At 58.3% G+C, this 27,652-nt stretch overlaps 2 protein-coding genes across 14 annotated transcripts in view; one reads left to right on the top strand and one right to left on the bottom strand.

The window, feature by feature from the left end:
• The first annotated feature begins 36 nt into the window (after positions 1–36).
• On the top strand, positions 37–26,960 carry Sbf1 (SET binding factor 1). The gene is given in 42 exon segments (XM_047547978.1): positions 37–279; positions 6,777–6,862; positions 7,239–7,376; positions 7,580–7,741; positions 7,826–7,936; positions 8,546–8,651; positions 8,767–8,899; positions 8,991–9,099; positions 9,176–9,289; positions 9,415–9,492; positions 9,857–9,970; positions 10,062–10,190; positions 10,274–10,372; positions 10,453–10,537; positions 10,540–10,656; positions 10,746–10,858; positions 11,890–12,039; positions 12,360–12,428; positions 12,509–12,667; positions 12,738–13,006; positions 13,095–13,267; positions 13,342–13,415; positions 13,492–13,687; positions 13,929–14,056; positions 14,406–14,584; positions 14,709–14,845; positions 14,961–15,168; positions 15,463–15,659; positions 15,736–15,873; positions 18,670–18,747; positions 19,101–19,282; positions 19,356–19,535; positions 20,080–20,181; positions 20,257–20,442; positions 20,514–20,640; positions 20,710–20,840; positions 20,908–21,138; positions 23,816–23,923; positions 24,018–24,229; positions 24,661–24,748; positions 24,816–24,947; positions 25,036–26,960. Coding segments are annotated over 42 exon segments (5,682 nt in total). The 5' UTR covers positions 37–224; the 3' UTR covers positions 25,135–26,960.
• Positions 26,705–27,652, bottom strand: part of Ppp6r2 (protein phosphatase 6 regulatory subunit 2) — a 91,562-nt gene continuing 90,614 nt past the window's right edge. For all 13 annotated transcript variants that reach the window (XM_047547980.1, XM_047547983.1, XM_047547984.1 and 10 more), the window contains one exon: positions 26,705–27,633. In XM_047547980.1, the coding sequence (XP_047403936.1) occupies positions 27,585–27,633 (49 nt within the window). In that variant the 3' untranslated portion in view covers positions 26,705–27,584. The remainder of the gene's footprint in view (positions 27,634–27,652) is intronic.

Below are 27,652 nucleotides of genomic sequence, written 5' to 3'. Positions count from 1 at the left end.
CGCCCACGTGGGCGGGGTGAGGGCGCGCAGGCGCACCGCGCGCCCGGGCGGGCCGCTGGCTGGGAAGATGGCGGCGGAAGCCCGGGCCAGGGCCGCGGCGGAGCGGGCCCCGGGTGTCCCGGGTGCGCGGCCCAGGGCCGGCGCCGGGCCATGAGCGCGCCGCCCTCGAGTCCCCGAGCCGCGGAGCCCGCCCGCGCCCCTCGGGCCGCCCCGCGCCTCTCGCCATGGCGCGGCTCGCGGACTACTTCGTGCTGGTGGCGTTCGGGCCGCACCCGCGCGGTGAGTGCCGCGGCAGAGCGCTGAGGGACTGGGCGGGGACCGGGGGCTGAGTATCCGGGCGGCGGACCGCGGGTGGCGACCGAAAGCCGGGGCTGGGGGCTGCGGGCCTGGGGCCTGCGGGCCTGGGCTGAGTATCGGGGTAGCGGGCAGGTCTGGCGACAGAGGGCCGGTCCTGAATATGGGGTCTGCGGGACCGGGCTGAGGGATGTGGCGTGGGACAGGTCGGGGGTGGAGGGTCAGGCAGTGGGCTGAGGGGTCGGGGCTGGGAACTAGCCCAGGGCTGAGAAATGGACTTAGGGACCAGGGGACCTGGACCAGGAACTGGCCAAAGGTCCCGGGGGTTAGGCGGGTAGAAAGACGGGGCTGGGGCCGAGGGTTCAGTTCTGGGCCTCGCTCGGGGCCCAGGAAGCGTCCCAATGGCTGTGGTGGATGCAGGTTCTGGGATAGCCGAAGAGAAGCGGGGCCACCCGAGCACCTGCCTTTCGCTTCGGTGGTGGGCAGGGGCATCTGACTGGAGATGGGAGGGCTCCAGGCCACCTCCTCTCCAGTAGCTGGGGTGGACACTCCTGGCCTCCACAGACTGCTGGGTGGCCATGCCCAGAGGCCAGCCCCTCCTCTGAGTAGTACTGGTTCTGAAGCCTCAGATAGGCTTGGTGGGGTGCAGAGGAGAGGATGGAGGTTCAGGAACTACTTCATGGAGAAGTCGTATTTGAGCTGGAACTTGGAGGATTTCAGGATGAAACGTGAACAGAAGAGCATTCTTGGCAATGGGCCTGTTGATACAGGCCCTGCAAGCCAAGCCCTGGGTGGGAGATCATTGTGGTTATTGGTGGCAGTGTGTAGGAGGCCCAGGTCTGGGGTCAGCACCTGTGTCTGAGCATCCTTTCAGCCTGGGGGGTAGGAGAAACAGAGCCTGACAATGACATCAGCATCAGCCGTGGAGACAGTGGTGTTGGGGTATTGGCAAGGGTTCTGAGTGTGCCAGGCCCTGCACAGCCCTTTGTGTGCATGATCTCACTTCTTTCTCTCAACAGCCCACCAGGGTTGCCCTGCCGTGGCCCCCAATTGTAGAACAGAATCAGGTGCAGCAAGGATAAGTGTCCAGTCTAAGCCAGCTCAGACTTGCACTTTGTCTGTCAAGTCCCAGTGCTGCTGCTGCTGCTGCTTCTTTGTAGTCATCATTATCTCCTTCCTTTTTTCATGGTGCTAGGGATCAAACCTAGGGCCTTTCGAATGCTAAGCAAGGGCTATACTGCTGAGCTATATCTGCAACCCTCTCCTGTGTTGTATCATTCTTGGGCCTTTCTGCCACTGTCACCATCCACAACCTGAACTCTCTTCTTTGCCTTTTTTTAGCTGAGCCTCCACCTGGACTCCCTCTTTATCTAGGGTCCACCTGCTGGAGCTTGCACACTCTTTGAAGCTTCTTCAGAGTCTTCCTCATTTCCAGACCCTACTCAGTGTAAATGACCCTCTTACTCAGCACTTGTTCTTCTCTCATCTGTACAAGTATATGTCTTCTGGTACCATCAGTCATAAACATCTGACTTTTCCTCCAGAAAATGTTCTCAAAGGCAAAGACCACATTTTCCTGTCTCTGTCTCTTCTGAGGAGAGTCACCTGTCCCAAGGCACATGTAGAGGACAGTGAGAAAGCCATGCCACCTGGGACAGGGTTGCATGGGGATCCTGGGAAACAAGACTGGGTGATGGTTGCTCTGTGAGGGGCCTTAGGCTGTGTGTAGGGGCTACCGGAACCTCAGGCTTGAAGGTTGATGATGTTGAGGACGGTGTGAGAAGAGAGGGCCTGATAGGGAGGTACTGCAGGTAGAGGCCAGATAGAGGTGGTAGTAGTGGGGTGAGAGTTGAGGGTGAATATGAGAGAGGCATGAGGAGGCATGTGTGGGCCTGGGAGAAGCTGACTGTGATGTGTGTACTCACTGCCAGAGCTACACAGGCACCTCTGATGTGTGTGACCTCTGAACAGTACAGATGAAAAGTCTGGGGCCCAAGATGATCACTCACCCTGAATGGTGGGAATGAGTGATTTTCAAGTTGTCCACTGGAGTGCTGGTAGAGGACCATGGAGCCCCTGAACACTGCCTTCTGAGGTTAGAACTGACTGGCCACCCAGCCTCAGGACATTCCTTAGAAGAACTTATCTATCCCTGTAAGGAACAAACCCATAAGAAAAGTGATAGGGTTGGGGTGGGAGTAAGGAAACCAGAGGCACCTGATGTGGGGGTCAGTTGTCCATGCTTTACAACTGTAGCTTTGTGACCTCAGGCCCGTCATTTGACTCTCTGTGCCTCAGTTTCTTCATTAGGAGCTGATACGAATCACACGAATCTCCTAGGTTGTGAAGATGTGATGAGTATAGATATGAGTTCCTAGGAAATGATGACTGTCTTATTAATGATGAACCAGCAGGTGTATGAAGATAGGCACAAAGAGACCAAGGCACCTCCAAGGGAGGTGAAGGAACCCCTGTGTACTGGCAGGGCTAGGAGATTAAGGCAGGGATGCAGGGTCTTTTAGGTTGAGGATATGGATGGGGAGATTTCTTTTCTTTGGCCTGGGTTTGGTCATTTTGTCTGAAACTGCTGGGTGTGGGACCTAGGTGTCTTGGTTGCCTAGGTTGGGTCCAGAGTTCTGCCTAAGGCAGCATCCTGGTTGCTAGTGGTTTCCAGATGGTAACCTCTCAGAGATGGTGGAAAGGGAGCTGAAGAAGGTAATGCCTGGGCTGTGTATGTCCCTTTCACTCTCAGAGGGTGCCATCTGGCCCATCACAGTCTCCTTACCTGGTGAATCAGGGAGCATCTTGTGTGCCCTGGGCCTGTCTCCGGGGTCAGTGTGAGGACCAGAGGATGGCCCCTGCCCAGCTCCCAGCAGTGGTTAGCTGATTTAATGCAGCATGGCCAGTGTTAAGGTGCCTTAGTAGGAGAGACATTTAACCTGGCCTAGACCTGGCTGGCAGCCTTCTTGCTGCCACTGGGAAGGAGGGTCTGGATCCCAAGTGTCTGATAAAAAGACCTTCCATCCTGTGGCCTGACCTGTTTCAGCCCTGATGGTAATGAACTGGCCACATTCTTGGGCCCCATCTACTATCCCCACCCATGTTTATGCCCTTCCTCTAGAGCAGGTTGGGGCTGTTTGGGTGGCCTCACTTGTCTCCCAGCCTCTACTCTGGATGCTCAAAGGAGTCTAAGGCCTTGGACCACAGCTGCCGTGGTTCGTGGGTGAGGGCAAGTCAGGAAGGATGACTGGAGAAGCTGTAGACCCTCCTACCCCTGTCCTCTGCAGTGGTTGACTGGGGGCAGCATGCCTGCGTTTTGAGGTCCCGATGTGTGTAGCACCAGGAAAGTGCTGTCTAGTGTGTATGACAGGGTGTGTAGCAGGCTGAGCAGAGGAGGCTGCTGTACTTTCTTTGTCTCCCCATGGTATACACTGGCCTAGGGTAGTCCTCCAGGCATCGGAGCCTGGCACTGGTGATGGGGTGCTGCCAGCAGATGACAGAACGCATGGTCTGTGTTCTTCTGCTGGCCAGCCTGCCATTCAGCCCTGTAGCCTTCATGGGGCTGGCTGCCAGAGGAGCTTTTACTGAGGAACTTTGAGCGCAGGAGCCCCACTGTCACCCCTAGGTTGACGTCTCCAAGCCTATGGTCCAGGAATAGGAGAGACAGGGGGTTTCCCATCTGTGCCTCAGAAGACCTTGGTGCCCCTCCTCCTCAGGCCCCCCAAAGAGTACTGCCCAGTGGTGCATGACTGTACTGTCAGAATTAGCGGGGTGGGAAGGGGAAGGCACTCTCTCTCTTGACTACCCTGAAGTGGGGCAGTGCTCTGTTGGGTTAAGGTGCTCAGCCGTTTCAAGTCACCTTGGGGTCACAGTGTTTGAGTGATTGGGGGACACTGGGTAAACTTGACAGAACCTCTTCCTCCTATGCAGGCGAGCAGCCAAGCTGCAGCCAAGGTCCAGCCAACCTCCTGAAAGTACAGAACTGAGGTCCGGGCTGAGGTCTCAGAGAAGGGGCCAGGGAGTGTTGCTCACAGGTGAAATTGTAGACTTCCTCATGGTGTGTTCTTGTTGGGAGGGCCTGCTGTGTTCTGGTGCTCCCTGGGGCTCCGGAAGCTGTTCTGTACTTCTGACTGACAGACCTGTTTGCTTGTGGGGTGTGAGTAGGACTGGGGTGTGGGGAGGATAGTCATGCTATGCATGCAACAAGCCCTAATTAGGCTGTGGTCTGTGCCAGATTTGGAGCCTGCCATCTAGCCCAGCCTGCTGACAGGTGCACCAGTTGTCAAGAGGTGGTGGTGGTGGGGTTGTGGAGGAGAGAGGTCCAAGGGGTTCCTCTGCAGGCTTCAGGCTCAGACACAGATCTTTATAGAGAAGGAACATTGTGACCTGAGTCTCTAAGGGCAAGTCTGGAGCTCAGGAGAGAGGTCTGCTTGGCTGGTCCCCCATCTTCCCTCATGAGGCAGTGAGGACATTCATGAGAGTGGAGCTCAGAGTTAGCTCTTCAGAGTGTGGACCCCTGAGAGGACTTTAAGGCTGAGTTGTAAGAGGAAGTTAGCATTTCACACAATGAATGAGGAGAAGGTGATGGTGGATGATGATAATCCCCTTTTGCCCACTTCTTTGTGGGGGGAGAAGCTATAGGGAGCAGCCCTCTGAAAACTGCTCACCCTGCCTGACCTGGGAGGGAGACTGTAGAGCAGAGGTTCCTGTCCCTGTCTTACACCCCCTCTTCCGTCTTCTGCCTGCTGCCTCGTGGCAAGAACTGGGTGAGCCCTGGGTGCCAGCCAGGGCTGGCCCCAGATGGTGGTTTGAGGCTGAGCACAAGGAAGCCCTTGGTGGAGTGGGTGGGGGGCGGAGCCACGGCTGCGGGGCGGGGGGGGGGGGGGGGGAGTGTGTGTGTGTGTGTGTGTTGCATTTTTGAGTATGCTGGCTGGGTCCTGTTGGGTGGCTCATGGGGGTGGGATCGGGATCCTCACAGGGGCTTTATCTTGGTGGAGCAGGTCTGTGGATATATATAGGTAGACATGGCACCAGCAGACACCTGTCCCCTCCTTTTTTGCTGCCTGCAGGGTGTCAGTATTGTGGGGGGAGTGGAGCAGGAAGCTGAGGTTTTGTGAGTCAGAATCAGCCCCTCATCACCTCACTACCCTTAGTTCCCCACTTACCCTTAGCTCAGTTGCACCCCGTATCCTTGGTGTTGACTCCATGATCCTGGAGGGCCCAAGTTTCAGACCCACTCTTCTGTGTTTAGAGGATCTGGGGAATGTGTTGTTAGCTGCTAGGGGTCAGCTTGCCTGTATGCAGGTGAATCAGCCTGGATGGATGTGGGGCTGCATCCTTGCAGGCCCTTGGAGGCTGTGCACTGTATTTTACTGGAAATGAAGATGAAGGTGGGGTTCCGGGAGAGGTTTTATGTTGAGCATCCTTCCCTTGCTGTCTACCTCTGCTGCTTTGGCTGGTAGGGGAAACGGTGTTAAGACTGGACCAAGCAGAGGGTAGGGAACTTCCTGCTGTGGGGGCCTTCAAGTTGTGAGTGTGAGAGGTGAAAATAAAGAGGCATGTCTTTCCTGTCATATCCTGCTCCATCTTCTGAGACCTGTGAGGCAGGTGGAGCACTCATGTGACCTTGGTATACCTTCTGGTTTAACTTTGTAGGGGTTATCCACAGGCAAGGCTTCTACCTCAGTGGCCTGTATTGGACCAGGAAGCAGTGCCCTGGGCGTGGTAGTGAGGGGGTGCAGGCCAGAAGACCTAGGGAACATGGGTTCCAAGGAGCAGGACCTTGCTGAATCCTGTCTCCTGGGATCTGTCCTGGAGTCTGTCTCTGAGGTGCTGGGATAGATAGCAGTTGGACTGTGGGCTTGGATAGTCCTCTCCCCCCACAAGGGGGTTGATGCTTCTTATTGAAACCCACATAGGAAACAGGTGTGAATCCTATGCACTCCCAGTGTGGGCCCAGGGTAGGTGGGTGACGTAGAGTTCTGGGGGTGTCCAAATATGTCTGATATACCAGACATACCCACTGTCTGCATGGTGGTCATTGTCCAGCTTCGAGAGTTTTTGGAGCTGATGCCTAAGTCAGGGTTGCCATGATGGCAGGTGCTGAGTGGGCTGTGGGGCAGGTGTAACTGGCCCCCAGGGAGGCCTATGCTGGGAGAGGCCTGGCTGGTCTATGGCAGTGGGGAGGAAAGCGCTGGCACATGGTACTGCGAGGGTGGGCAATGCCTGGTATAGGGGTGGGGGCAGTGGGGATGTACAGGGATCTGGGGGCTTCTCTGCCCTCTGGTGGTCCTGGGGCTTGTGGTTACCTTGGCTTCTCAGAACTTTTGTAGGGAAACTATATGTCTGAGACCTGAGGCTGGTCTGGTGCCAGATGAGGAGAGGACTTTTCCATACTGGGTCTTGAGACCTGGGCCAGTTCTGGAAGGAGGTGGGGGAGGGAAGGGAGGGAGGGTTCTCTGACCACCTGCTTCTATCCTCAGGGAGTGGGGAAGGCCAGGGCCAGATCCTGCAACGCTTCCCAGAGAAGGACTGGGAGGACAACCCCTTCCCCCAGGGCATTGAGCTGGTGAGTCGGGGAAATAGGCCCATCCCTGCAAGGAGATGCAGACCTGCTGTGGAGAGGCGGGTGGCCGACTTGACTGTCAGGGTGTTTGGTGCTCACATCACCGTGTTGTGTGGTCAAGTGCTCCCAACAGTGGGCACCATGCCCTTCCTGGGCCTCACCCTAGGTGGTAAGGCCAGAGACTTACTACTTTCACCAGCAGGGGCTGAGACCCAGGGGGTGAGGTGTCCCCAGAGTCACAGAATGAGGTGTTGCCTGTGGCCCTGGAAGTTCCAGGTCCTGGCAGTGCAGATGCTTGGGAGTAGGTGGGGTGGGCAGGTGGGCTGTTTCCTGCTGCAAGTATGGGTGCAGGCAGCTGACTACTGAGCCCTCCCTGTAGTTTTGTCAGCCCAGTGGGTGGCAGTTGTGCCCTGAGAGGAACCCACCGACCTTCTTTGTTGCCGTCCTCACTGACATCAACTCTGAGAGGCACTATTGCGCTTGCTTGACCTTCTGGGAGCCAGTGGAGCCCACACAGGTCAGCTAGGGGGCCCTGGGGTACAGCATGTGTGAGGATGAGCCTTCGGGTCATGGCCAGCTCCCTCTGCCTCTGGGGGTGTCTCCCACTGTGTGGAGGCCAAAGTTCCCAGTGGGCTGGGTCTCTCTGAGTCACCTGTGTCCTCCACCTGGGCTTGTGGGACGCACCTGACGAGAGCCGGGAGAACGGGCTTCTGTCTACAGGAAGCGGTGTGCACCACGGAGGATGCCATGGAGAGGGAGGAGGAGGCAGATGAGGGAGGCCGGGTGCGGCTGCTGACTGCAGCACCAGCCCAGGCTGGCCAGCTCTTCGCTCCAAAGACCCTGGTGCTGGTATCACGACTGGACCATACGGAGGTGTTCAGGGTGAGGTGGATCACCAGGGCAGTGAGGCGGGATACCAGATGTTCCCATCAGCAGTGCTACCATTCCGTGTCTGGTACATTGCAGAATAGCCTTGGTCTCATCTATGCCATCCACGTGGAGGGCCTGAACGTGTGCCTGGAGAATGTGATTGGGAACCTACTGACGTGCACCGTCCCTCTGGCTGGTGGATCACAGGTGGGGATTGAAAACAATTGGTGTTCCCATGGCACAGGCCTTCCTAGTGCAGTCAGGGGTGTGGGGGCCTGGTGGGCATTCAGAGTCCAGTGGCTGAGCATGGCCCAGTGCTTTGGGCACTTCTTTCTGCTCTTTGTGCCAGTACTTGTCATCCGTTCTTGGCCCCTGCCTGCTCACCTGGCTCGTGTACCTGCTCCTTTGGGCCTGTTGTCTTTCTGTTCATTCTTGGGTGTGTGCTTGTCTCTGGATGTCAGTTTATCTGTCTGCTCCCTGCTCTGTGCCCTGTGTGCCAGGGGTGTCTAACTGTGTCTCTCTGCCTGTCTGTCCTGTGCAGCTGGACTCTGTTGAGGAAGGAGCGGTATGGATACTTTGTTTCTTCTGCCCACCCAGGCCCTGCCCTCGCCCCAGGTCAGAGGCCGCCACCCCCTGCCTTGAGTTTTCTCTGGAGCACTGCTCAGCCGACAGTCAGGGGTGACCTTTCCCTCCAGCAATTCCAGCCAGTTCCATCTCTGGGTCTGTCAGTCTACCAGGGCCCACCTGGCACCACAGAGCTCTGGGCTGACTTGGGTCTGGTCAAACTGCTGAGCTCTGGTCCTTTTCTTTCCACAGAGAACCATCTCTTTGGGGGCCGGTGACCGGCAGGTCATTCAGACCCCACTGGCTGACTCACTACCTGTCAGCCGTTGCAGTGTGGCCCTGCTTTTTCGCCAGCTGGGTAAGCCTGTCTACCATCTCTGCTGTAACTTCCTGTCGCTGGGACTGGTGGCCAGTTATGGGTTCTCACTCTGTGGGGTGGCACGCCCCACACCTAACCTGTCCTTTTCCTTCAGGCATCACCAATGTGCTGTCTTTGTTCTGTGCTGCCCTCACGGAGCACAAGGTCCTCTTCCTGTCCCGGAGCTACCAGCGGCTTGCAGATGCCTGCAGGGGCCTCCTGGCACTGCTGTTCCCTCTTCGATACAGGTGCCACTTTGCTCAGTGCCTCCACCCAGTCCCTCCTGGCCCCTCCACGCAGTCCTCTGGGACTCACTGTGTACCCTGGGGCCTGTTGCAGCTTCACTTATGTGCCCATCCTGCCGGCACAGCTGCTGGAGGTCCTTAGCACACCCACACCCTTCATCATTGGGGTCAACGCAGCCTTCCAGGCGGAGACCCAGGAGCTGGTAAGGGCTGTGGTTTGTGTCTGCCTTACTGCTCAGGCCTTCAGGCCCCTGACCACTTGCTCCCTTTGGTCCACAGCTGGATGTGATTGTTGCTGATCTTGATGGAGGGACAGTGACTGTCCCTGAGTGTGTGCACATTCCACCCCTGCCGGAGCCATTACAGAGCCAGACCCACAATGTTCTGAGCATGGTGAGGGCAAGGGCCAGGCTGAAGCTGAAGCCTGGGGCCTGTGGGGAACCATTGTGTGGCAGCATGGGGAGCCCAGAGCCTAAGGCTTGCTATGTTTCTGCCCTTACTCTCTGCCTCTACCACAGGTCCTGGATCCAGAGCTGGAACTTGCCGACCTTGCCTTCCCCCCACCTACAACGTCCTCGTCCTCCCTGAAGATGCAGGTAGGGGTCATTGCTGCTTTAATGTGAACCCCCAGCCCCACCCCCATAACACACACTCCGATCTGCTGTGGCTGATGTCAGGGCTGATGGTGCAGGCACACTGCAGCCCTACCTCCAGGCCAGCTTGGGCTCCAGTAGCGCAGGCAGCTGGTCATGCAACGGGTATGGGCAAGGCTACAGGAAGTGGATGGAGCCTCTGAGGGTCCCTAGCAAGTGTGGAGGAACTGCTTGGCTGTGTGGCATACTGTGGGAGGGGCAGAAGGGGACCATAGAGGTGTCTGGAAGCCCCACTCCTAGCTTTGGGTGGGAGTGGGGAGAAGCATCCAGGACACGTGACACTCACCTGCATCACCTGTGCTCCCAGGACAAGGAGCTCCGAGCCGTCTTTCTTCGGCTTTTTGCTCAGCTCCTGCAGGGCTACCGATGGTGCCTGCACATTGTGCGCATCCACCCAGAGCCTGTCATCCGCTTTCATAAGGTGGGCTAGCAGGTGGTATGGGGATGGGGGAGTGGGGTGGTAGGTAAATGCCGGTATTCCCCTGAGTGGTTGCCCTCCTGATATTCCCCAGGCAGCTTTCTTGGGCCAGCGTGGGCTAGTGGAAGATGATTTCCTGATGAAGGTGCTGGAGGGCATGGCCTTTGCAGGCTTTGTGTCGGAGCGTGGGGTTCCCTACCGCCCCACGGACCTATTTGATGAGGTGCATCCCACCCCCACCTGCCCACCTGCCTTCCCCCACCTGCCCACCTGCCCTAGCCTCACCCTGCCTCCTGTTCCACCCAGCTGGTGGCCCATGAGGTGGCACGGATGCGAGCAGATGAAAACAACCCCCAGCGGGTTCTGCGTCACGTTCAGGAATTGGCAGAGCAGCTCTATAAGAATGTACGGGGTGCGGCCTGATGGGAGGGTGCGGGACCACCCTGGCCCCCGCCCACTGGCCATTGTTTCCCTATCTACCCCAGGAGAACCCATATCCAGCTGTGGCGATGCACAAGGTGCATCGGCCAGGTGAGGCCAGTCACCTGCGGCGGGTACCCCGACCCTTCCCCGGCTGAACGAAGGCACCGTGCAGTGGATTGTGGACCAGGCTGCAGCCAAGATGCAGGGTGCACCCCCAGCTGTGAAGGCCGAGAGGAGGACCACTGTGCCCTCAGGGCCCCCCATGAGTGTGTAATGGGGAGGGGAGGGAGCGCATGCCCCAAAGAAGGGCCTGGGAGTAGACTCTTGAGAGGGCGAACATGTCCTGTCTCCACAGCTGCCATACTAGAGCGGTGCAGCGGGCCACACGTCAACAGTGCCCGCCGGCTGGAAGTGGTGCGAAACTGCATCTCCTACGTGTTTGAAGGGAAGATGCTTGAGGCCAAGAAGGTGAGGTGTGCAGTGAGGGACCCCCCCCCACCTGGGTTCAGGACAGCAGCTTCAGAGGAGGCCAGGCCTTGCCTCTTGCACAGTGGATGCTGGGCCTGCCCTGGGGGCTCTGCTTACATGCAAGATGGCTGGAGGTGGATAGATTGGCAGGAGGGTAGGTGGGCACCTGGTCTCCTTTTCTTGATCTCAGTGGGCAGCAGGACTGGTCTTCCAAGCAGGTTCAGCAAGTGGGGTTGTATACATTTTTAAAGTTAAAAGATGTTAAAGATATCTATTAATTTTCTTCTGCATTTTTCTGAAAGACTATACAACTATGTGTATTGCATTTAGCTTATAGAAAACAAAACCCACTTGCATACTGTTTTGCCCTGTGTGAAGTTCACATAACACTTGCATCCTTTTTTCTTTTTTTTCCCTTGGTACCAAGGATTGAACTCAGGTGCACTTAACCACTGAGCCACATCCCCAGCTCTTTTTTGTATTTTATTTAGAGACAGGGTCTCATTGAGTTGCTTAGGGCCTCGCTAAGTTGCTGGGGCTGGCTTTCCTCCTATGCCGACCTTCTGAGCTGCTGGGATTATAGGTGTGTGCCACTGTGCCCACCTGGGATCCTTTTTGATAAGTCTCGTGTTTTTCACAGTTGTGTGGTGTCTCTTGTGGTTTTATGATGGGTAACTAGCAATAGATCAAGCTTGAGCCTTCCTGTGGCCTGGCCTGTGCTGTGATGCCTACGTTGCTCAGGCCCCTTTTTCAGACCCTGAACCCCAGCAGATTGAGCATTCTGGGCCTCAGGCCTTCTCCAGAGAGCACATGTGCACTCAGCTGTGCCCCTCTTTTCCTAAACTCTCACTGTGGACTTGCTGGGTCTGCTGGAAGCTTTCATCTCTATTGGTCTGTGTGGCTTTTGGATCTCCTATGCCATGATGGAGGTTCTGGCCTCCTGTAGGCCTGCTGCTTCCTCCCCCTGTGGGACTTCCCCCATGCTTCCCTCTTTGCCCTCAGCCCCATGTTCCCCTTGCCCCCACTCCCAGCTGCTTCCAGCCGTACTCAGGGCTCTGAAGGGGCGAGCTGCCCGCCGCTGCCTGGCCCAGGAACTGCACCTGCATGTGCAGCAGAACCGGGCGGTCCTGGACCACCAGCAGTTCGATTTTGTCGTCCGGATGATGAATTGCTGCCTGCAGGTGAGGCCAGGCTCCTATTCTGCCAGTAATGTGGCATGTGAGCAGGGGGTTCCCGAGTCCCCCTATGACTCTTCAGACGAGGATGAAGAGGGAGTGTGGATGGGATCCTTGGTATGTAGGGATGACAGGAACAGGAGGGTCCTTGTTGGAGGAGGTGTGGGGCTGACTTTGGAACCTCTGAGGCCACCCTGGGGAGCCAGGGCCAATGTTCTCGGTGGCAGGGCTGAAAGGTGCTGGTCTGTGGGGCACTGATATGTGATGAGAGGTGGGCACTGTCTTTGGGGGGACGGATCCCTATGGAACCCCTGCTTTGCCCACAGGACTGCACCTCCCTGGATGAACACGGCATCGCGGCTGCCCTGCTGCCCCTTGTTACAGCCTTCTGCCGGGTGAGTGCTGCAGAGTCCTGGGTTTCTTCCTTGGCTCCTTCTGGATCACACCTGGTGACCTCCCCAACCTGCCCCTGCAGAAGCTGAGCCCAGGTGTGACGCAGTTTGCCTACAGCTGCGTGCAGGAGCACGTGGTGTGGAGCACCCCGCAGTTCTGGGAGGCCATGTTCTATGGAGATGTACAGACCCACATCCGTGCCCTCTACCTGGAGCCTTCTGAGGACCAGGCTCCCTCCCAGGTGTGTAGGGCTTCCTGGACGGGGAGGAGGGCCGCTCAGCCCTGACTCATTCGTTGTGGTGCTATGGCAGGAGGCTGGGGAGGCGCCATCCCAGGAGGACCAGCGCTCTGCCCTGGACGTGGCTTCGGAACAGCGGCGCTTGTGGCCCACCTTGAGTCGTGAGAAGCAGCAGGAGCTGGTGCAGAAGGAGGAGAGCACAGTGTTCAGCCAGGCTATCCACTACGCCAACCGCATGAGCTACCTCTTGTTGCCTCTGGACAGCAGCAAGAGCCGCCTTTTGCGGGAGCGGGCAGGGCTGGGTGACCTGGAGAGTGCCAGCAACAGCCTGGTCACCAACAGGTGGGAGTGGGGAGGAGTGGAGTGGGCGGGGCTGTGGGTGGGGCTTGTGGGCGGGTGAGCTTGTACCCACACACCCCTCCCCGCCCAGCATGGCCGGCAGTGTGGCTGAGAGCTATGACACAGAGAGTGGCTTTGAGGATGCAGAGACCTGCGACGTGGCTGGGGCCGTGGTCCGCTTTATCAACCGCTTTGTGGACAAGGTCTGCACAGAGAGCGGCGTCACCAGTGACCATCTCAAAGGGCTGCATGTCATGGTGCCAGGTATGGGGTTTTGGCACAGGAACACTTACTTAGGGGGTTGCCAGGGCCCAGGCCTGAGCACTGTTCTCTCCCAGACATCGTCCAGATGCACATTGAGACCCTGGAGGCCGTGCACCGTGAGAGCAAGAGGCTGCCCCCCATCCAGAAGGTGAGCAGGGGCCAGCCAGGCTGCGGGCGCCAGGGCCTGGGCTGTGTCCCGAGGTGCTACTCCTGTCTCTGCGTAGCCTAAGCTGCTGCGGCCACGCCTCTTGCCTGGTGAGGAGTGTCTCCTGGATGGTCTTCGCGTGTACCTGCTGCCCGACGGGCGTGAGGAGGGCGCAGGTGGCAGTGCAGGGGGCCCTGCACTGCTCCCAGCTGAGGGTGCTGTCTTCCTCACCACATACCGAGTCATCTTCACAGGGATGCCCACTGACCCACTGGGTGAGCCTTCAGACCCCTTTTCTATCTGTGCCCTCTCCTCCCTGCGAGTTCTGTGGGGTGACTAGCACTTTCCCTGCATATCCTTCCCCTTTCTCAGGGACACAAGGTGCCTGCGGGAGGTGGGTGCTCACCTCTAACTTCCCACCCACCCACCCACGACCCCCATAGCTATAGCACCATGAGATCTAGGACCCTGCTTCTCACCCCTCCTCTCCTTTTGACTCTGCTTGGCCTGTTTTAGTCGGGGAACAGGTGGTGGTCCGCTCCTTCCCGGTGGCTGCACTGACCAAGGAGAAGCGCATTAGTGTCCAAACCCCTGTGGACCAGCTCCTGCAGGATGGCCTGCAGCTTCGCTCCTGCACGTTCCAGGTGGGCAGCTCTCCCCTAGCCAGCCAGTCCTCTGAGCTGGTTTCCACCTGTGCCTGGCAAGTGTATTGTCAGTGAGGGTCCCTCACCTTGGCTCTCAGTGTCACATCATGCTGGCCTTTCCCTTGGCTCTGTGTGTTGGGTGTGCTGGGCAAGCTGAGACCTTGCCCAGCAGCCTGAACTTGACAGTTCACACACGTACTAGACTCTGAGCACGTGGGCGTGAGGCCTTCCCTTCAGGATCACTCACTTCTGTGGCATGACTGCTGTGAGAAGGGAGCCCCAGCTCCCAGCAGCATCAGAGTTAGGGAGGGTCCACTCAGACCCCTGAGGGCTTCTTTGTCTGATACAGCTGCTGAAGATGGCCTTTGACGAGGAGGTGGGGTCTGACAGCGCTGAGCTCTTCCGCAAGCAGCTGCATAAGCTGCGGTACCCGTCAGACATAAGGGACACCTTTGCTTTCACCCTGGGCTCCTCCCACACATCTGGCCGGCCATCCAGGGTTACCAAGGACAAGAGTCCTTCTTTCAGGTACAGATTCAGGTCCCAGGGCCAGGGGAACTGGGCACCAGCTGTGTGCTTCACCTAGCCTTCCCAGCTGTGACTCAACTTCTATGCCTCTTCCTCTCACCTCTGCTGGCTGTTTATACCCCAGAACCTTTTCCCGGAACCTGGTTAAGAATGCCAAGAAGACCATGGGGCGGCAGTATGTCACTCGGAAGAAGTACAACCCCCCGGGCTGGGAGCATCGGGGCCAGCCACCCCCTGAGGACCAGGAGGATGAGATCTCGGGTGGGAACAGAATGGGGGTGTTCTGGGTGGTCTCTGTTGGCGGTGACCCCTGTGGAGGGCACACGGCGGGGCGGGTGGTTTCTGTATCGTGACCCATATGTGCCGGCCTGCACAGTGTCAGAGGAGCTGGAGCCCAGCACACTGACCCCATCTTCAGCCCTGAAGCCCTCCGACCGCATGACCATGAGCAGTCTGGTGGAGAGAGCATGTTGCCGTGACTACCAGCGCCTTGGCCTTGGCACCCTGAGCAGCAGTCTGAGCCGGGCCAAGTCTGAGCCCTTCCGCATCTCCCCAGTCAACCGCATGTACGCCATCTGCCGCAGGTGAGGGTTGATAAGGACGCTCCAGGAGGATGCTGTCAGGGCTGACTGGGGTGCTGGGCAGTGCTAGGCTACCTTCTTGGCCTGTTGTGGGCCCCACCATGGTTTCTGACCCAGCGAGGAAGGTGGAGGTGGAGGGTAGAAGGATGGGCTGCCAGGCTTGGTGGGGGGCAACTAGTTGAGCACAGGGTCTGGGAAGCACCTTGGGCCTGTCGGTGCTGGGAGCCAGGAACTTGCTGGTTGTTGTGACGGGTACTGTGGGGGGCGCTGCCCTCACATGCCCCCCCCCCCCCCCAGCTATCCAGGGCTGCTGATCGTTCCCCAGAGCATCCAGGACAATGCCCTACAGCGTGTGTCCCGCTGCTACCGCCAAAACCGCTTCCCTGTGGTCTGCTGGCGCAGCGGGCGCTCCAAGGCTGTGCTGCTGCGTTCCGGCGGCCTGCACGGCAAGGGTGTGGTTGGCCTCTTCAAGGCCCAGAACGCACCTTCTCCAGGTACCTTCCCTGCGTTCCACCTCAGGCCTGCCCACCTCCCCTGCCCTACCTCCTCCAATGCCTGCTCCTCTCCCAGGCCAGTCCCAGGCAGACTCCAGCAGCTTGGAGCAGGAGAAGTACCTGCAGGCCGTGGTCGGCTCCATGCCCCGCTACGCTGACGCATCAGGACGAAACACACTTAGTGGCTTCTCCTCAGCCCATATGGGCAGTCACGGTGAGGGCACTTGAGGGTGGGCAGTGGGCCTGGGGTGAGGAGGACAACTAGGGGCTGTGGCAGCACTTATGGTGAGCAGGCCAGCGACGGGCAGAAGTGGCCGTGGGTAGGGATGTTTGGGTACTGAATGAGGAGGGGGCCCTTCTAGGCACTGGGGGCAAGGAGGGAAGCCCCCCTGAACCAGGTGAGTCCTGAGGCCCTGCCTGCTTTGGCCACAGTCTGTCTACCTCCTTGCCTTCCCCAAACCACAAATTCTACTAGAGCCTCCTGGACAGTGACCGCCCAGTCACCGAGTCCACACACAGCCTTGTCTGATAGAGCCCACGCCCTGCAGTGCCTGAGACATGTCCTCCCATCCCCCTTCTACCCTGCCCCTTCCCAGTGCCTCTCTGCTGACTGCTGGGCATTCACCTTCATCTGTCCTGGCTCATCTCTCCTGTCTTATGTGTCTTATGCACATGGGTCTCACTGTCCCTGTTGTTCCCTCCCTGCATACACCGAGCTGGACCTGGTCAGCCTGTGTCCCACCCCGAGCCCTCTCGTGAGACACCCATGGTTCTCCCTGCCCGGGAGCAGCCACTGTCATAACTGTGTGAGATGCCATCTGTCCCTGTGAGGTGTCCCTGTTTTGCAAAGGAGACAGCAGGCAGGAGGTCAGGTGGGTGCCTGGAGCCCTTGCCCATGCTGCTCTGGGCACTGGTTGTGGGCTGGGTCTCCTTATGGCTGACCCAGGCTCAACAGTGCGGAGAATGTGTGGTGCTGTGTATTCTGCCCTCAACAACCACTGTCCATATGGGCTGGGCGGTAAATTGTGGGTGCTGAGTACCGGGAGAAGCTTTCAGGCAGAGGATGAAATGTTTCTCCTGGAGGGACATGAAGGGCACCTGGGCAGTTCTGTAGGGCAGGGTTTTCGATGAAGCAGAAGGTGACTCTCTTCAGGACTCGCCTCCATAGCAGCTGCTTCCCCTGTCTTTCCCTCTACATACACAACTGACCCCTCCCATCACTGACCCCATGTCCACTTCTACCCAGCCTGTCCTCATCTCTCCACAGTTTTCTTGGTGCTCTCACCCTGTCTGACTGATCCTCTTGACCTGGCTGATAGGTGCTGGGGTCCTAGAGGTTTGGTTCTCAGGTTTATGACTCTGGCCACCGTCTGGCACACCAGGCCAGTGTGTGTCCTCTGCCCACAGGGTTCTCAGTGCTTGGGTGTCTTTGTCTCAGCACCTGGGGCATGAGATTAGGAGGCTTCTGCACTGAACCTGCAGAGAGCTCACCCTCATCACGCCAGCCTGTCCCCTGCGCGGATGTTGGTGACTGGGTGTGAGCCGTTCCTGTACAAACCTGTCCTGTTGTGCTCAGGATAGTCGATGCCACCACAGGGATCTGCCCCACACCCAGTCCTGCCCTGGAGTCACGGGGCTGTGTTTCCTCTGCTGGGCCTCAGCTCCTGGGAGCCTCGCGTAGCATGCTGCTCGTTTTCGGGGCTGGTAGCACCTTCTGCAGGGCAGAGCTGTCCTGCAGCCTGGTGTTGTCCAGCCTGCTGCTGGAGCTGACCACCCAGGTCTGCAGTCCTTGCCTGCAGCCTGCTGCCCTCTCCTCTGCCCTGGGCTTTCTCACTCTTACACCTCTAGGTCTCACCCGTGCTCAAGCAATGCTCTTTTGGCCATCTGTGCCTTGTTACCATTTGCTGGGCACTGGGGCCAAGGACAGGCAGTGAGTGCCCTCATGGTCACAGGAGACAACATCCCAGGGACAGTGTGGACCCACCCTCACTCCTCCCTCAGAAACACCTGCTTTCTCTGATGACGTATGACTGATAGTCACTGTGTCTTCCTGCCTGCCCACCCCTGCCAGGGATCCTGAGATCACCTGCAGGTAGCATCCTTGCCTCAGGACATGCCAGCTTCCACAGGGCCTGCACCTCCCTTGTGTCCCTTGGGCATCCCTGACCAGCTCCAGGCCCACTGGTGCTGCCTTTCAGTATCCTGAGTTCGGGGAATAGACTACCCACCTCATTGTCCAGCAGTGAATAGGGACAGCTACAGGGAGAGCCAGCTTCCTGAGCAGGATGATGCTCTCACTGCAAGCTTGGGTGACCACCTGCCTTGTGCTTGGCCATGGTGACCACTGGAGTGGCTGGAGATGTTGCCCTGCATCCTGTCTGTCTGTGTGAGGCCTTGGTGGAGGCAGGCGAGCGTGAGGCCCACCATGTGGCCTCAGCACCTCCTAGTCCCTATTGCTCGGGCAGCATGGCCGGGCTCCTGGCCACATTGTGCCTGCTGTGTCTGCCTGGCGCTGCCCTGGGGCTCAGATCTGCCTGTGTCCTGGACTGAAGTGTTCCTGCTCCTTTGGGCTTATTCTCCCTCTCTCTTCTGGAAGGCTCCAGGCCTCCTCCAGGCTGTGCCCCTCGAGCCCTCCTGTTGCTGTCTTGAGGAAGGCTGTTGTGTTGGAGCACTTCTGGGCAGTAGCTGTGAGACAGATCCCACCCCAGTGTGAGAGGGGACCTGAGGGCAGGACACCTGTGAACTGTCTGGAGGGGAGGAGAGAGATGTCCAGAGAGAGCCCGTGCCCTGACGTCGTTGCTGTGGGCACTCTGCTTCCTGGGGAAGGCCCCTTGCCTGGACCAGAGGCTCTTTGCTCTCCTGAGACTAGGGACTTGGTGCTACCGACCTCTCCTGGCTCAAGGGTTCCCCAGAGGAGGGCTTGGTGGGAACCTCTGACCTGTAGACTCCTTGAAGCTGCACACCCCATGCCAGGGGCCAGACCTGAGCCTTCTCTCTGCTGTGCCCCCAGTGCCCAGCCCCAGAGCCAGGGTCACCACGCTGTCCAACCCCATGGCGGCCTCGGCCTCCAGATGGACTGCGCCCCGAGGTACCGTACCGGGGCTTCTCCCTTACCTGGCGCTGATAGCCCCCAGCGTGAACCGAGATGTCTCGGACACTAATGTCTCCTTCCACGCCTGACACTAACGGCCCTCCCTCCAGCCCCAGTACTTACTTGCCTGACACCCAAGTCCCACCCCAGCCACTAACACAGGTCACCCCACATGTCTCAGCCAGCGTCTGTGTGTTCCAGCCCTCCTCCCTCACACTGTCCTCCTGGGGGCCTGTTGGCCATCCACCCTGCCCTGGGAGCCCAGCTCCCTCCCTGGAGGCTGGGCCCAGCTAGCCCAGGTAAGTGTGCCCTGGTCCCACCCTGGCACTCACTGTGCCTCTCTCCCACAGGTAAGCGGGGCAGCGTCCGGGCTAGTGGGCGCAGTGGTGGGCTCGGAGCCGACGTGGGCTCCCGGCTAGCTGGCAGAGATGTCCTGAGCCCCCCACAGGCCAACGGTGCCCCCCCTGACCCAGGCTTCCTGCGGCCCCAGCGTGCAGCTCTTTATATCATTGGGGACAAAGCTCAGCTCAAGGTACCTGAGGTGGGAACTTGGGGCCAGGTGGGGGCTCAGGACTGGGCACGTCTCAGTGCTGGTCCCCTCCTAGGGTGTGCGGCCAGACCCGCTCCAGCAGTGGGAGCTGGTGCCCATCGAGGTGTTTGAGGCAAGGCAGGTGAAGGCTAGCTTCAAGAAGCTGCTTAAGGCCTGCGTCCCGGGCTGTCCTGCTACCGAACCTGGCCCAGCTTCCTTCCTGCGCTCGCTAGAGGACTCGGAATGGCTGATCCAGGTCTCTGCACTGTTCCTGCCCTTCTGCCCACCTGGGTTCGAGGCCTGCCACTCCACTTGAGCTAAGTGGACAGGCATCTGAGTTTGCTTATCCAACAGTTGTGGGCCCCAGGAGAAGTGGAAGTGGCCACTTCCCACATGGGATTGTGGTGCCTGGGAGGCATCTGGGATCTGGGCCGGTGGGAGACTGGGAGAGGCCTACAGTGAGATTAGAATGTCCAGGGCAGCCTGCCAGGCTCAGCTGGGCTGATGGCCCATGTAAAACGTGGCTTGTGGGACAGTCTGCCTCTCGGTGGTCTTTTGGAGGTGGGTTGGGCACGGCTTCACTGGTGTCCTACAAATGCTAGAGGACTTGGGATAGGTCCTTCAGCTACCTCAAAGACAGGGACTTTGCTGAATCTGCCTCCTTGGTCCTAGAGGTCCTGGGAGGAGGACACTGTGGTCAGAATAACCAGAGCAGGGGTCTTACCCGACCTCTTGTGGGTGCTCTGGGCAGTTTCTGGGGCCTGATCAGGATGGGGTTTGAGGGCTGCCTGTCCCTACAGATTCACAAGCTGCTGCAGATATCGGTGCTGGTGGTGGAGCTCCTGGACTCGGGCTCCTCTGTCCTGGTGAGCCTGGAGGACGGCTGGGACATCACTACCCAGGTGTGCAGCAGGTATAGTGATGGGGGCTGGTGTGGTCCCTAGGGTGCCTCCCTAACCACCTGGCGGTGCTGGCAGGTGGTGTCCCTGGTGCAGCTGCTCTCAGACCCCTTCTACCGCACGCTGGAGGGCTTCCGCCTGCTGGTGGAGAAGGAGTGGCTGTCTTTTGGTCATCGGTTCAGCCACCGCGGGGCTCACACCCTAGCAGGGCAGAGCAGTGGCCTCACTCCCGTCTTCCTGCAGTTCCTAGACTGTGTGTACCAGGTGGGTAGTGGTCTTGTGGGTGGGCGTGGCTGTGCACCCTGATCTCTGACCTCTGGCCCTGCCCCACACAGGTCCACCTACAGTTCCCCATGGAGTTTGAGTTCAGCCAGTTCTACCTCAAGTTCCTCGGTTACCACCATGCGTCTCGCCGTTTCCGGACCTTCCTGCTTGACTCTGACTATGAGCGCATCGAGCTGGGTATGTCGGGCGGGCCCTGGGGCAGCCGCATGGTGGGAGGGGCCCAGACTCAGCCTCGCCCCTGTGCAGGGCTGCTGTATGAGGAGAAGGGCGAGCGCAGGGGCCAGCTGGCGTGCAGGTCCGTGTGGGAGTACGTGGAGCGACTGAGCAAGAGGACCCCCGTGTTCTACAACTACATGTACGCCCCTGAGGACACAGAGGTGAGCTGGGGCCCGCCAGGGCAGGCCGCTGGGCCGGCCCAGCTTCTGACGTGAGGCTCGCCCCCAGGTCCTGCGGCCCTACAGCAACGTGTCCAACCTGAAGGTGTGGGACTTCTACACTGAGGAGACGCTGTCTGAGGGGCCCCCCTACGACTGGGAGCTGGCCCAGGGACCCCCCGAGCCCCCAGAGGAGGAACGGCCAGATGGAGGTGCTCCTCAGAGCAGGCGCCGCGTGGTGTGGCCCTGCTATGACAGCCGCCCTCGGGTCCAGCCCGATGCCATCTCACGCCTGCTGGAGGTGCGTGCTGTCCCAGACCAGAGCCTGGCCTGGCCGCGTGCGCCTCTTGGGGGCCGGGGTGACACTGTGGCTCCCATGTCTCTGCTCCTTGCCTTGTGGGTGTTTGCACAGCAGTGAAAGGAAGGTAGGTCCTTGTCACAAACCCCAGATCTGAGGACCTGTGCTCAGGCATGTGTGCTTCCCTGACCTGGTGTATCAGCCTTTTGTCACCATAACAGAATATCAGAGATAGGCTCACTTATAAAGTGGAGGAATTCATTTGCTCAGTTCAGGAGGTTCAAGGGTGTGATGCTGAGTCAACCCAGTTCTGGAGGGTCCTTCAGCCTTGTCACACCATGGCAGACGGCGATGGCAGAGTGCATGGAGACCCAGGCTCACCGGGGAGCTGGGCGGGCTTGCTGCTCCAGTCACAGCCCTCTTCAGACAAACTCAGCCTCCCGGGACCTGCGGACGTCCTCCAGGCCCACCTCTTCGATGCCATCACCTCCAAAGCTTCCACACGTGTGCCTTTGGGGAGCAGACCCGTCCACATTACAACTCGGAGTACTCCTCTCCCCAGGATCTGTTCCTCCCTCTGCTAGACTGCCTTGGCACCCTACAGCCAGGAGCAGTCCCCTGGATTCCTGCCCTGCAAGCTGAGGGTTGGCGTTTAGGTCTTTGTCCTTCGTTCACTCTGCCATCTTTGATGGGTGTCTGTTAAGCCACCAGACCCAGAATCCGACAGGGCAGAGACCCTGGCGAGAGACCCACCTAGGCAGCTGGGTGGTAAGTGCTGGCTGGAGCAGCACGGCGACAGCATGTCCTGTGTGGTGCTCCCTCCCTCGGTGGCTGGTCAGTCAGGGGGTGGCCTCAGATCCTGACCACTGGGACGTGTACCCATCCCCCCGTGGTGGCTGTGTGGCCTTGGTTTCCTCAGGTGGCGGGTGGGGAGGTGCGAGTGCCCAGCGTGCTGACGCTGTGCGCAGCCTGGTCCACGGGCTCCTCCACTCAGGGCACGTGGATCTGTGTGGGGTGGATGGGACGCGCCAGCCTGGAGCAGGAGAGCGCGCCTCCATCTCGGGCAGTCCCCAGTGTCTTAGAGTCAGTTTGGTCTGATGTCGTTGGAGCCACTGAGCTGTTCTATGGCACAGTTGTAATTTTTGTTTTAGTCAACTTTATTTTAAAGAAAGTAAGGGAAAAGCTCCCAGTTCTGCCATTTCCAATATTCACTCTTTTTTTGTGTGTAGATCTTACCCTGGGTTATTTCCTTTCAATCTGAAGAATTTTATTTCTTGGCTGAAGGTCTGCTGGTCATAAAATTCCCTCAGCTTGTTTATCTGAAAATGTCATGCGGTGCTTCTCTCCCTCTGTTCCTGTGTGTGTGTTCCTGGGGATGGAACCCGGTGCTTCACCCCTGAGCCACATGCCAGCCCTTTTTATTTCTAGTGTGAGACAGGGCCTCTCTGCGTTTCTGAGGCTGGCCTTCAACTTGAGATCCTTTTCAGACTCCTGAGGTGTGGCCTCCGTGCCTGGTTCTGTGGAGTTCCAGGTAGCCGGGCTCCTCACCAGGGGCTTGAGCGCCCTCTTCAGCCTGCCTTTTTACCCGTTTGGGGGCTTCTTAAGCTTCTCTGATCTGTGAGATGGTCATTTTCTTGCCATTTCATTTTTTACCTTCATCTTTTTTTCTCTCTGCAGTTCATTTTGAGTGATATCTCTTACCCTATCTTCAAGTTCACTACTCTTATGTTTAGTATACTCAAAGCCATCTACAGAAATTTTCATCTCAAATACAGTACTTTTAAGTTCTAAAATTTCCATTTTTAAAAAAAAATTTATTTTTAATTTTTTGTAGTGTTGAGAATCGGGCCTAGGGTCTCATTCACGCTAGACTACCACTTTACTGCTGAGCTATATCCTCGGCCCTGGTTTTTCAACTTTTCTGTAGCTCCCTGGTTGGTGTGTGTTCAACCTGTCTTGTCTGGGGTCTCTGGTGCTTTTTTTTAATTAATTAATTAATTTTTTTTGGTGGTGCTGGGGAGTGAACCCAGGTCTTGTGTTTGCAAGGCAAGCACTCTACCAACTGAGTTATCCCTCCAACCGTTTTTTTTTTTTTTTTTTTTTTTTTTTTAACTATTTATCTATTTATTCATTTATTTATATGTGATGCTGAGGATCAAACCCAGTGCCTCACACATGCTGGCCAAGGGCTCTACCACAGAACCACAGCCCAGCCCTGTAGTGCTTCTTGATTATATTGTTTGATATGTCTGGTTTGAAAATTCTTTTCTTTTTTTTGTCCTGGGGATTGAACCTAGAGGCAATTTACCACTGAGCTACATCCTCAGCCCTTTTTACTTTTAAAGTTTGAAAGAGGATCTTACTAAGTTTTTTAGGGACTCAGCAAATTGGTGAGGCTGGCCTAGAAGTGGCGATCCTCCTGTCTCAGCCTCCTGAGTTGCTGGGGTTACAGGTGTGCACCACCACACCTGACTCTGAAAATTTCTTCAGCTATCATCTCCAAATACTGCTTTTTGCCTGTTCTCTCCCGTCCTCCTTACCCGACTCTGGCTGCTTACTCCAGGTGCTCCTTGAACTTCTTACTGTATTTCTTTTCTGTATTTTCCTTTCCTTTTGTCTTTTCAGGCTTCAACCTGGGTGTTTTCTTCTGAATGACACTTTGTGTATTGATTCTGCCCAGGAGCTGCAGCGGCTGGAGACAGAGTTGGGTCGACCCCCAGAGCGCTGGAAGGACACCTGGGACCGGGTGAAGGCTGCACAGCGCCTCGAAGGCCGGCCAGATGGACGTGTGAGCAGAAGTGGGCATGAGGGGCCAGGGTGGGCATGTGCCAGGAGGTGCTAGAGGCTGCCCAGTTCTGATGCAAACCCCCTCCTGCCTCCAGGGCACCCCCAGCTCTTTACTCGTGTCCAGCGTGCCCCACCACCGCCGCTCCCTGGGTGTGTACCTACAGGAGGGGCCTGTGGGCTCCACCCTGAGCCTCAGCCTGGACAGTGACCAGAGCAGTGGCTCGACCACATCCAGCTCCCGCCAAGCTGCCCGCCGCAGCACCAGCACCCTGTACAGCCAGTTCCAGACGGCCGAGAGCGAAAACAGGTCCGAGAGGCAGTTGGAGCCGGGGCCTCGGGTCCCACTGATGCCTTAGCAGGGGTGTAACTGCCTTTGAGGAGTTAGAAGGACTGATGGGGGAAACCATGACGGTGGCCCAAGACTGAGGGGCGTGAGATGTAGACCTGCAGACCTGAGGGCAGGGACCAGAGGCGGCTGGGGCCCTGTAGGATCCATCCCACCCCTTGTGCCTGGGGTGCCCCTTTGCTACTGCCCTGTGTGGGGGCCTGCTTCCCTGAGACCCCCAAGACTGGTGTTGTGGGACCCAGACTCTCCATCTCTTTCCTGAAGATAGTTCCCCTTCTGGGCCAGTTCTGTGGGGTGGGGCCCTGGTCTTGCCCAGGTGGGGGCAACTGCCGGGGCCTAGGCTTAGCTGGGCCCTGAAGGCCAGCCTGGCCCTGGTTCTGCTGCCAATGCAGGTCCTATGAGGGCACCCTCTACAAGAAGGGGGCCTTCATGAAGCCCTGGAAAGCCCGCTGGTTCGTGCTGGACAAGACCAAGCACCAGGTGAGTGATGAGTGGCGGGAGGAGACTGACAGGGACGGGCTGCACTGACTGTGTCCCCCCCCCACAGCTGCGTTACTACGACCACCGAGTAGACACCGAGTGCAAGGGTGTCATCGACCTGGCGGAGGTGGAGGCTGTTGCGCCTGGCACGCCCACCATGGGTGCCCCTAAGACTGTGGACGAGAAGGCCTTCTTTGACGTGAGCCTCTGCCCAGGCTCGGGAGGTGGTCGGGGGTGGGGTGTCCATGGTTGTAGCAGCCATGGAGTCAGCCACCGCCCTTTCCCAGGTGAAGACCACGCGTCGCGTTTACAACTTCTGTGCCCAGGATGTACCCTCGGCCCAGCAGTGGGTGGACCGGATCCAGAGCTGCCTGTCGGACGCCTGACCTTCCTGGCCCTGCCTGGGCTGCTCTGCTTCCAGTCGTTACAGACCACTAGGGGTGGGCAGGGCCGCCCCGGCCATGTTTACAGCCCCGGCCCTCGACAGTATTGAGGCCCCGAGCCCCGAGCCCCCAGCACTTGTGTGTACAGCCCCCGCCCCGCCCCGCCCCGCTCCGCCCGGCCGGCTCTAACTTATTGTTGTGTCATGGCTGAGTGCCGTGCCGGGACGCGGCCATGGTACGGCCCTGTGATGGGCCTGTAAATAGCCCAGCCCTGCCCAGCCCTGTTGGCGTGCTGACCCCGGCCGGCCAGCCGCAGGTGAACTGTTTCTAGAACCAGAGTCTATATAAAGAGAGAACTAACGGCTGCTCGTGTCCTGCTCGCCCACGCCCCTAGCTAGCAGTCCCATGCCCTGCCAGCCCTCGGCCTGCCCCGTCCCATCCCCAGATCCACCGGTCCCCCGCGGCGTGGGTGGGAAGTTGGCAGCTTCTCATGGTCCTTTTTGGTGCTGGGCCCACTCACCTCAAGAGTTCATGTCCCTGGGAGCAGCTTTGGTCTGGGAGGGTGACCTAATGAGGATCTTGCTTCATGTGTGGCCCCCTTATCCCCCAGGCCTCAGGGATGGTCTTGGGGCTGGTGTGCCACAGAAAAGGCCCCTGTCCCTATCTTAGCAGCTCTGGGGCAGAGTCCAGCAACCAGGAGGCTCCAGGAAAGGGGTGTAGTGAAGAGAAGGGAGGCTGGGTCCTATGCAGAGAGTGGTCTGCGGGAGGGGCGGAGGAGAGTGGGCTCCCAGGGGTGAGGGTCCCTAGGCAGTAGGGAAGGGGAGCCGCTGGCAGAGTGAGGCTGGTGCCCATAGGGACCTAATGGGTCTCCGTTCTTGGGGCTCTTGCTGCTGACATCCACCCTGCCCCTTCCCCGAGGTCCCCTCTCAGGCATGGGGATCTCTGCTGCTGGCCCTGTTACTCACTCCCCTGTTGACAGAGTCCCACCAGGACCAGGTTTACCTGCCACAGGATGGGTGGGGGCCCCCCAAGGTGGGCAGAGGGAGGTGGATGTTGCAAAGGCTGAGGCAACATCTGAGTGACCACTTGTGTTGGGTGGTGGTCTTGGGTGGTAGCCACTGGTGGCCTGGCCCCAGGGGCTGGTGGTAGGAGACCAGCCTGTGGCTGCCGAGCCCATGGAGCTCATGGGTTGTGGGGGAGCTGCAGTCAGAGCAGGGAACTGACTGAATGCACTGGCCTGCCAGTAAACCTGAGTGTGGCCAGGCCCAGGGCAGCACCTCCGGGCCGCGAGAGGACCAGGGGCTGAGGCACTGCTGGGAGAGAGCTGTGGGCCCAGAGCTGGTGGGTCCCTCTGGCTGAGTCAGGGTGGGGCCTGGGGCACCCTCGGCCTGCCTGTTGGGGGTTGAAGTGTGTGACTTGATTCTTAGGTAACTCAATCGCCTCTGGGGCAGAACTCCACAGCTGGCCGTGGCCTAACCACAACCCTTTGTCGAGGGCCTGGGGCAGCAAAGATGCTGGAGGTGACCTCCCCACTCCCCTCTCCAGGCTTGCAGCTTAAGCACACGCGGGCGGGTCAGTAAGAATGCTGTGACTTTTATTGGGGTCAGGGGCTTGGCGTGCCCTGTCAGATGATCAGAACATTAAAAAAGAATTCAATGTAGAATCGCCCTGCAGACCCTTCCAGGACAGTGCAGCCCAGTCTCCAAGCCCTCAGCACCCTGCTGTGCCTGCTCTACAGGCCTGAGGTCGGCTCTTGCCAGGATCCTGCCCACCCACCCCAGGATGCTGGCCTGCCCTCCTGGCCCCAGGGGACACCCACCAGGCCCAGAGGGTCTTTTTTTTTTTTTTTTTTTTTAAGGCAGTCAAAAGTTGCAGCCTGGTTCAATGCCTGATTCCAGCTCCCAGGGTCAGCAGGCAACAGCAGTCCTGGAGCCTGGCCCACATTTGTGGAGGTCGGGTCTCCCCAGCTCAGGCCCTCTCTGCCCAGAGCCAGGGGAGACCCTGAATTGGAGCTGGATACAAAGTGCAAAAAAAAAAAAAAAAAACAAAAAAAAACAAAAAAACACAAAAACACAAAAACCCACTCTTTCTGCATGCGTTAAAAAGTATCGCAAAGAGCCTTGGCATCCACACCCTCCTGCCCATCAGGTCCTTGTGGCACCTCAGGGTCTTGCCCCCAACCCCAGCTCCTGCAGGCAGTGATCATGTCTGAGACCTTATTGCTGTGCTAGGGCCAGGACCTGGGGGGCAGCCAGCGCGTCCTCCCCTCCAGCGGGGCCCGGGAGACTCTGGGTCATCCGACTGGTTCCAACTGCCAGCTTTACCAGTGCAGCATTTATTTTAAAATTAAATTAAATTAAATTAAAAAAAGGAAAACAAATTGCATCACCAGGTAGTTTTCTTGATTAAGGATGCAGCCTGACCAGGGCAAGCCACGGCCAGCGGCAGCAGCGTTACACAGGACCATTTAAGGCAGCTCCTTCTGGTGGGGCGTCAGTCTTCCTGCAGAGACGGGGGCAGG

The sequence above is a fragment of the Sciurus carolinensis genome, chromosome 4, assembly GCF_902686445.1.
Source record: "Sciurus carolinensis chromosome 4, mSciCar1.2, whole genome shotgun sequence".
NCBI classification, from domain to species: Eukaryota; Metazoa; Chordata; class Mammalia; order Rodentia; family Sciuridae; genus Sciurus; species Sciurus carolinensis.
This window is presented reverse-complemented; position numbering and strand designations above follow the sequence as displayed.